At 44.7% G+C, this 9790-nt stretch overlaps 1 protein-coding gene across 1 annotated transcript in view; it reads right to left on the bottom strand.

Annotated features, from left to right (window-relative positions):
- Positions 1-5912: 5912 nt before the first annotated feature.
- The window catches only part of WDR1 (WD repeat domain 1), a 32761-nt gene continuing 28883 nt past the window's right edge, over positions 5913-9790 (bottom strand). Inside the window, exons 13-15 of the mRNA XM_088657449.1 lie at positions 9548-9721; positions 7962-8106; positions 5913-6997 (exon numbers count right to left, since the gene is read on the bottom strand). Coding sequence (XP_088513575.1) covers positions 6888-6997; positions 7962-8106; positions 9548-9721 — 429 coding nt within the window. The 3' untranslated portion in view covers positions 5913-6887. The remainder of the gene's footprint in view (positions 6998-7961; positions 8107-9547; positions 9722-9790) is intronic.

Below are 9790 nucleotides of genomic sequence, written 5' to 3'. Positions count from 1 at the left end.
GGCATATTTACAGTACCTGGTGACATTAGTGACCCAAATAGCACTGGCAGTTGCATCTAGTCGCTATTGAAACTTACCACACTGCTTTGTCAGAACACTGCTTTGTCAGGGGAACATTATGGGTTATTAAAATGGCTGGTGCCATTTTAAGGGCATTAGTGATGGGCACTGAAAGAGCCAGAAGCTGCCTGATGCTGGTGCAGAGCCTGTCAATCTTTCCCCTGAATACTCTTGGCAAATGAACATTGAAAGATACTGAACGCTGTTGGGCTTTTGAGCCAAGCTGCTCGTGCTTTTGTCAAAGGTCCACCAAATTAGCTATCAGGTCTTGCTGCAGCTCCACAAAGGGGGGAGGCAGGGCCTTCTTTTTCTGGCAGAATGCACCAGAACAGCATAAACACATACCATTTGAATGGCAATAACCATGAACTAGACAGGGGCGGGGGGGGGGGAGGGACCTCAGCCCCTAGGAGTTGGCTCCTATGGTCTCTTGCTACAAGTTATACATCCGAACTGCCTGAAACAGGGAACTCTCATGGGTTTGATAAAGCCGTGACTCAGTTGTGCATTAGGCTCAAGATCATAATCTATAATCTGATAAAAGTCCTCTAAAATGGGCGGGATCTTTGTTTTTGTTTTCGCTTTGGCAAGGCTTTGGAATTTCAACAAGACATGTATATAATTTTATTGTTGCAATTTGTAAAGACTGTCAATATATCCCTTAACAATGTGCCTATTCACAATGTTTTATAGCAAAGCCATTCTGGGCTGGTCATGGGAAAAGATCATAGGACCGGAATTTCTTAGATGTCAAAGATAAGAAGAGGATAAAGACATTGTTTTGTAATGGAAGAAATTATAATGTTTGCTTATTAGAAAGTCCAACCTGCCAGGGTTTTACGAGAGGACACACCAAGAGCGTCCGACATGCCTGTTCCACCCATCCTCCTATGAATTCCAATCACTACCAATAATGTTCTGGTACATAGGCTGCCCTGCATTCATCTCAAGTAGGTTTAGGTTTAGGTTTAGGTCTATTGTATTTATGAATCACTTCCCACAAGGCACGGCCCCAAAGTGATATGCAAGTATAAAATCACCACATACAGTCAAACCTCAGTTTGCGACCGCCTCCATTTGCGACCCCTTCGGTTTCTGACCACCGTGGACCCGAAGTGTTTACCTCCGGGTTCCACGGCGCTCAGATGCGCAGAAGCGATCTGTGCAGCATGCGTGTGCGCAGAAGCGCTCTATCGGCACTTCGTGCACGTGCAGAAGCATGCCTCAGGGAGCGATGAACTCGGGGAGGGACTGGCTCCCCGGAACCAATTGTGGTCATAAACAGAGGTATGACTGTACACACACACACACACACACACACACACACACACACAACATAGTCCAATCATTGGTGTCACCCAAAGGCCTGGGAAAACAAAAACGTATTTGCCTGGCACCAGTAGCATAGCATGTGTTGCCAGTACCCGGGGCCACGTGGATTTGGGGAATGGAGTACGCATGCGTATTCAATTACCTGACAGTGTCCACATCACCCAGAAGATCACAGCCACAGAGATAAGAGGTGTCATTCCGTTGCCTGGAGAGGAAACTTCCTGGTTTGCATGGAGAAGCTGTTTTCAATGGAGCCCAGTGACAGAAGCACACAGCTGTATTGAGGCAGCACCAGGTTTTGAAATTAAGTACCCATTAACAATTTTGCACCTGTGGCAACCGCTCCTGTGTCCCACCCCCCACCCCCTGCATCTGCATCAGCTTTGAACTTGTTTTTATTGTCAAATCACTTCAGGATGTTTTATGGATAGTGATTCGTTAAATCAATAATAAATGTTGGCTGGGGCTGATGATAGCTGGAATCCAACATCATGTGAAGAATCACAGGATCATTCTAAGATGGCCATTGTAGGCAGGCAGCCACACACACATGATTCACATTAGGAAGTACAGTATCAATAAACTAAACCTGAAGCAGAGTCCCAGCTGGGCTGGAGATACATCTTGTAGAATACTTACGATAATATTTAATCCAGCCCTGCTCTAATCACCTTTTAATAGTTGTGTACCCTGGAAAAGATCCTGATGTTGGGAAAGATGGAGGGCACTAGGAGAAGGGGACGACAGAGGATGAGATGGTTGGACAGTGTTCTCAAAGCTACCAACTTGAGTTTGACCAAACTGCGGGAGGCAGTGCAAGACAGGAGTGCCTGGCGTGCTCTGGGCCATGGAGTCACGAAAAGTCGGACATGGCTAAACGACTAAACAACAACAACAACCACTGCAAACCTTGTTGTAGTTTGGGATTGTTTTTTAAAGTGTAGCTGATCCTTCTGATTCCACCTGGTTTTTTGGGGCGGTGGCGGCGGTATTTATTAAGTATATGACAACGTAGGCACATAGGTAGCAAATCCCTCCGATTTTATTTGTTTGGTCTATAAATAGGCAAGACCTTTTCCTTTCTATTTCATTGTACAAGGCCAACTTGTGATTTTTATACCCCATTTATAATTTTCTAATTGTATTCATTCACCTCTGCTTTTGTTGACTTTTAACAAAAGCTCATGTTGAACTTTTTTGTTGTTACTGCTTTTCTCTTTGTGGGCACAAATAAACCCTACTTATGTGGGCAAGAAAACACTAGAGGGAAGAAATGAAGCCTTATGGAAAACCTAAGAGTTTGTCTCTATAACAGCGGAAATTCAACATGGCATTATTAGAAACAATCATTTTCAGCCACCCACAAAGCAAGGACCAAAAGGTGGGATCAGGAGGGTGCTGAATGCCCCATGCATAAGATAGGATCCTGGGAGATTACTGAAGTGACAAGTGGAGTCACATCAGAAAGGACATGTGACCCTGCTTAAGAACTGAAACAGCAAACAGATTATTGGCACTGAGACAGAATCCCGTCTTTTATTGGGATCATTTAATCAGGATGCAGGTAATTATGCTATATTTATGGGGGCAGGTATAACAAGGTTGGTCAATGAATGGAGCTATTTAGTTACACAATAAAACCACTGGGCAACTCAGGCTGCTAAAACCAAGAACACAACGAACTCAGAACTGTACTGCCGCACAACTCTTGTCATGAGGACTCAATGGGTCTATTCATTCAAACTCCTGCAGTGCAAGTGGGTTAAACCAAGTGGAACCAATGCGCCACCTGGTGGTGGGATGGCAACCTACGTAAGTCACTACAGTGGTACCTCGGTTTATGAACACAATTGGTTCCGGAAGTCTGTTCATAAACTGAAGCGTTCATAAACTGAAGCGAACTTTCCCATTGAAAGTAATGGAAAGTGAATTAATCCGTTCCAGACGGTCTGCAGAGTAAGCGTTCATAAACTGAAGCAAACTTTCCCATTGAAAGTAATGGAAAGTGGATTAATCCGTTCCAGATGAGTCCGCGGAGTACTTAAACTGAAGCGTTCATAAACTGAAGCATGGGTGTAATTGGTTCCGGAAGTCTGTTCATAAACTGAAGCGTTCATAAACTGAAGCAAACTTTCCCATTGAAAGTAATGGAAAATGAATTAATCCGTTCCCGATGGGTCCGCGGCGTTCATAAACCGAAAATTCATAAACCGAGGTGTTCATAAACCGAGGTTCCACTGTACAGTGGTTTAAGAACAATCCTGTTTACTAACAATTCGGTTTACAATCTCCTGAAAACTGGAAGTAATGTCCCGGTTTGAGAACTTTACCTTGGTCTAAGAATGGAAGCCGAATGGTGGAAGGGCACCGGTGGCGGGAGAAAGCGTGCCTCGGTTTAAGAATGGTTTCGGTTTAAGAACGGATTTCCAGAACGGATTAAGTTCAGAAACCGAGGTACCACTGTATGTAGAAGAGGGGACAATGGACCAGAAGAGCACAGTGATTGCTTGCCTCATTTCTTTCCTGCCATTTGCCCCTTCAAACGTACTCCCCTGGTTGGCTAAGGGATAGTATCTCCATTCCCCTCTGGAAAGAAAGGCAGCCCTATTCTGTTCTGCATCTCCTGCTCCCAGTTTCGTCCTCCCTCATTGCAGGGACCTGCCAGGGATGACATAAGTCCCCATAACATGTAGCTTAAGTCCAATGTGCAATGCATGGTTTTGTCATGCAGTGAGTCTACAGTAGGGGTCAGCAAACATTTGCAGCAGGGGGCCTGTCCACTGCTCCTCAGATCTTGTGGGGGGCCTGACTATATTTTGAAGGGGGAAAAACCATGAACGAATTCCTATGCCCCACAAATAACCCAGAGATGCATTTTAAATAAAAGGGCACATTCTACTCATGTAAAAACACGCTGATTCACGGACTGTCTGCAGGCTGGATTTAGAAGGTGATTGGGCCGGATCTAGCCCCTGGTCCTTAGTTTGCCTACCCATGGTCTACACAAAGTGTATACATGTAGCTATGTTAGTCTGAGTCTAAAAAAAAAAAGTGTGTTCTGGCATTGATAGCAGATTATGACAGAAGTTGTTGGGAGAAGCCTGTTCTTCTTTCAGAGCTATAATTCCCATAGTTCCCTGTGAAGAGGGATTATTAAACCACTCACAATTGCAACCCAGAGAGGAAGAGGAGTATCCTAACACCACCACCACCACCACCAAACCCCTTAACTAACTTCCCACAATTCTTTGTGGAAAGCCAGGGCTGTTTGAAGTGGTATAATAGCACTAAGTTCAGTGGCTCAGCAAGCCACTTGGTTCTGGAGCGCTGGAGCTCCGCGAGGTGCGTTGCCACTTTAGAAAACAGCTAGCTTGAAATGCAAGTAGCATCTGAAAGATCAGCCTCTTAAGAATGCTCTTTCTTTTCTGCATTGGCAGCCTCTACTGAGAGCCATCAACCGACGCTGCATTTAGGGAAATGTGTTTGTGATATGATAATCTGAGAAAATGCTAAATGTTGATGAATTATCATGAAATATGTATCCTCCAAGGAGATGTTTGCCTTGGATAGGTATGCACAAGCTGTAAACTTAAGAGTATGACACCAGTAATCTGGAAACACTTGCATCAAAAAGGTACACACAAGGAAGATTGAGGCATGAAAGGCAGTCTGGTGAAGCAGGACAGATCGCATATCTGGGAATATTAGCAGAATTTTAGTAGCTTGAAATGAGCCAGCAAAGCAGCATGTGGCAGGCTGCTACAACTGGTTTTAGAAACAAGGAACCTTGCAGTTAAACTTCCTCACAATGCCACAATTTCAAAATGCTCCTCACAAGAATTTTTCCTTCCTCCTTACTTTAGTTTCTCATGCAGTAGCTAATTCTTACACCCACGGCTCTCTCCCCCCTCCCCCAATAACAGTATGAACAAATTATGAGTCCCACTGTCAATTTCCTTAACTTCTAGTGTTTGAATGGGGGAATTGGCTCTATATTTTCTTGTCCTATCCTATCCCAACATTTCTGGCTGATGTTGATTGCAATTACCCGTTTTTCCCTCTTGACCATGCATTTTCTGCCTGGCGAAAGTGGGGAACCCCAAGTCTTTACCCACCCAGCTTTCAGAAGGAGAAGGAAAATAATATCCAAAGTGGACTCACTTTGTAGTTGTTTAATGAGCCAGCTTCATAACCCTTAAGTTGGCACGTTCAGAAACAAATCACTGCTTGTTGTAAGGCAGAATTCCCTGGCTCGTAAAGCTCTGGGATTTATAGAAAGCAAAACTGTACTTGGCCGGTGGAGCAGAGGAGACCATGCAAGTCAACGCTTTGCTCTGGGCTTATGAAGGGCTCATTCATGCAGCAATAAACCATGAATGGGAAAACCATTAGCCCCCCAGTCCTAGGCTAAACCATGGTTTCGCATTACTTGCAAGCACATGCAAACACATGAAAGAGATTGAAAGGAGGTTTATACAGTCCTAGAAACCACTGAAATAAATGTGACCCCACAAACTGTATTAAGCAGGAGATAAAACATACAGAAGTTCTTTATTGGGAGAAAAGGTCTCTTCAGAAGAAATATTTCTGTTTCTACAGTGTTAGAGATTGCTGTTTGTTGTAATGATCAGTTCAACTCACAGTAATTGCTTTACTTTACTTTAATTCCTGTACTGAAAAAGGCGTCTTCATAATTACTGCAAATGTTCTTACATAGACATATTTCTCCTTAGGAACGAAGGTATATTTAAAGCAGATCTAGAAGCATTCATTTCCAAACAACAAACCATGATCAAGTATTCTCATTTGTTCAAAAAAGGTAACAAAGGTATATCCGAAAAAAAAATGCCTTTGACGTTTATCTGTAAACTTTAATTACTAAAAGAATGGCAAAATACATCAAAACCCCACATTTTCATCTTAAAAATAACTACAAATCTGGACAGGAAATACAGAAAAGGTTTATTATGAACACACCCCACTTTGTTGTCTGGTGAAGGAAATCTGAGGCAACAATTTGGTGCATTACAGACAAGCCAATATACAGTAGCTGCACACCACAATTAATTTTTGGATCACAACTAGCATTCTTTACTATGACTGTTAGTACAGAAATGTTCTGCAGTTAGAAAAAAATGAGAATACTCTCATGCTGTACAATACCATGTGCAAGTATGTGTGTGAGAGACAGATATTAAAAATTAAGGAACCAAATCAATTTAAACTCTTTCATGCCGACCTGCTAGGTTGCAGACCCTGGAATGTTCAGCACACAAAAGGTTTTGCAAGCTCCAGACATAATTTAAGTGCTTCTCAAGTGCAAAGCATTCCCGACTAAAGCTTTTCAAAGGTCATTTAATTACAGATACAAACACCCTCTGCAAAGATATGAGAATATGCTCTAGGACCCTGGAGGTCGTGACAGATTTGTATATTTTTAAGAGAAATGCTATATAGTTCTAGTCCCTGATGAGCTTCTCCTGATTGAAGGCATTTTATTTGTAGGAAATGGACCACTCTTTGACAGATGCATCGTGAGATGTTGTTACCAGGGTATGTTCATCCAGCCATGCCAAGCTGCTTACGTGATGTAATCTGTGGGCATCTGACAGAAGCAACAGACAATGTAAATGGATGCAACCAACCTCTTTCCAAATTTGCTCTTAAAAAGTTTACCAGAGCTCGTGCGTGAACTTCCCTGCCCCCTTCCCTCCCCACACCCATGATGTTTGCTCACCCGGGGCACCTGCACCATTGTTGCATGCAGTGCGATGGCAACACACTGGTCAGGTCTTTAATTTCTACTCAAGGCTCTTCTAGACCTCATCTTCCAGCCTCACCAACCTGCACAACCCCCTCAACTCAGCCCCTATGCATGACTCCGCTTCTGTTGGGAGACCCGACACACAGGCAAGAGCCGCTGGAAGGACTTGGACGTATACGTGACAGGGAAGAGGTGGCATAGCTGCCAAGTCTCCCGTATTCCCCGGGAAATCCCCGTTTTTCCAGCTGTTCCTAGTTGAAAAAATTGATTTTTTTGTTTTTTCCCGTTTATTCTGGCGCGGCGACCATTTTGGAACTGGGCGGAGCATGCTCAGAAGTGACTTTTGATGCTGCTCTGCCCAGTTCCAAAATGGCAGCAGTGCTACTTCCGGTCTGCTACTTCCGCCCGGTCCCTTATTTCTCGGACAGCAACTTGGCAGGTATGAAGAGGTGGCGACACTAAGGGTCTACAGCAGCTGCTCTGTATCAGGGAGAATTGCGTGTCTTGATGTTGAAAAATCTGTTTACAAGTCTCCATTCTTCAGGATAATTTTAGCTCTGTGATTTCCCTCAAAAACACTATTTCCCAACTTTTGTTACCGTTTTCCAGTTAAAATATAGAGTTTGGGATATACTCGCCGTATAAGAAATACGACCTGGCTTATAAGATGACCCCTGACTTTTGAGAAGATTTTCCTGGGTTAAAAAGTAGTCTTATACGCAGGAATATACAGTATTCCAAGAATGCAATGAACAATGAACACAGCACTTTAGATTTCTCCGTAATGAGAAGGCTGTACTGTTACCTTGTATTTTAACTCGGGTCTCTGGGTCACTCACTGTCCAAACATAAACCATCATATCCATTCCCCCAGAAGCAAAGTGCTCATTATCTGGTGACCAAGCAATACAAACAATCTTCGCATGGTGTCCATAGAAAATATTATGCTCCTATTGAGAAAGTAAAAGTAAGACAATCACTGGATTTTTAATCCTAAAAAAATGAATTAACCATTGGTAAAAAAAATTGAAGCTCTTTATGTTCTAACTAGTGCCATTCAGCCCGTTTAATAAACGGGCGCTAGAACATTCGGCCTTTTTCGGTGGCAGCGGCGCGTGGGGGGCTTTTATTCCTTGTCTAATTGATTGTTCCTCCCCCCTCCCTTTGATCCTTAATTTATCCCTAATTTTCTCCCCCCCCCCCCCGTTCCCAAACCCCAAGCCAAAATCAACCCCCTTTTACCTTTACAGCCCGGGCTCGGCTGGGGGGTGCGGGGGGTATTTCTTCCTTTACCCCCTCCGAAGCTTGTGTTTGGAGTGTGGATCCCTCCCCACCCTGTTTTCGCGCGCTTTTTGTGCCTGCCGTTTGGTTCCTAATTTTCCCCCGTCAATAGCGTTGCTGCTGCCAGGGCCCAGTGGTCGAATTCTGGCTCCTGGACGGCCCGGGCGGCTGCTCCGGGGTGTACGCCCAGTTTTTTGGGGGTGGGGTGGGGGTGGCTCCTGCTACTTTTGTTGGCCTCCGCGGCTGTTTTTCAGTCGCCTGCTGCGTCCAGGAGGCAGCTTTGCCGTCTGGGGGGCTTGTGCCCGCCCCAGCGCTTTCTGAGGGTCCCGCGCTGAGCATTCGGTGGCCTCCCCGTGCCTTTCCTGGCCGTTCCAGCCCAGCGGGGGTCTCCCGGTTGCTTGCGCTGTTTGGGCCTCAATTTTGGGCCTGTTAGTGAGGAGAAGCCGGGGCCTTGATTTTTTGGTCGTCCCGGCTTCCTCCTCAGGCCCTTGAGCACGTTGAGAGAGGGCCTGCACTGCTTAGGGGCTTTGCTGCCTGCTGCTGCCTTCCAGCTGGTGGCCTCTGTTTTAAGTGCTTATTGAGCCAGTGCAGGGCAGAGGGGTGTGTGTGGTGTGTGTGTGTGTGTGTGTGTGTGTGTGTGTGCAGTCTCTGCGTCCAATCCCTGTGTCCCTGGGGCACATGCTCAGTAGCGCGGAAAACAGGACACACGGAATCTGGACGCAGAGACACAGGGACTTTATTATATAGGATGGCACTGAAACTGTAATAAAGCCCAATGCAAGAACTACTGAATAAATTCCAATTCAATCTAAAGAGGGGCAACAGATTCCAAGAGCAGGAATTAATAATATAAATTAATTAGGACAGCACTCGGTTCTTCCACTGCTATTTACTAAGTTGTTTTCTATTTGTATTTGCAAGGCCCCACACAGTGTCAAGTTTTGCTTCAACAGCATTTTTATATAACTAAATAAAACTGCTCATGAGGGATATTTAATCTATGTGCAAGGTTTCTACATTGAATGAATGAATCTTTATTTGTGTCAGCCATTGGCCATAGCAATCAAGCAACAATACAATATACAAAGAACAGAAGTAAGTCCTCCTTACCGCATAGCCATCGGCAACACTAAAGACAGTGACCGCCTTGCTTGCATCCGTCACAGCCAGAAAGGCACCATCATGAGAGTACGCTAAGTCAGTCACAGGACCTTTCGCTTCCAGCGTCTTTTCCTCTTTTTTTAAAGACGTTCCCTGGATCGCATACAGGTACACGTTTCCATCCTGGAAGTTAAAATATGCACAGGAGTCAGGCTCTCCTCAGTGCCCCAAAAGGCCTTGCTGGCTTTCAGA

Source organism: Zootoca vivipara, chromosome Z1 (assembly GCF_965207765.1).
Source record: "Zootoca vivipara chromosome Z1, rZooViv2.hap1.1, whole genome shotgun sequence".
Lineage (NCBI taxonomy): Eukaryota > Metazoa > Chordata > Lepidosauria > Squamata > Lacertidae > Zootoca > Zootoca vivipara.
The sequence above is the reverse complement of the archived record's forward strand: the minus strand, read 5'-3'. Positions and strand labels throughout refer to the sequence as shown.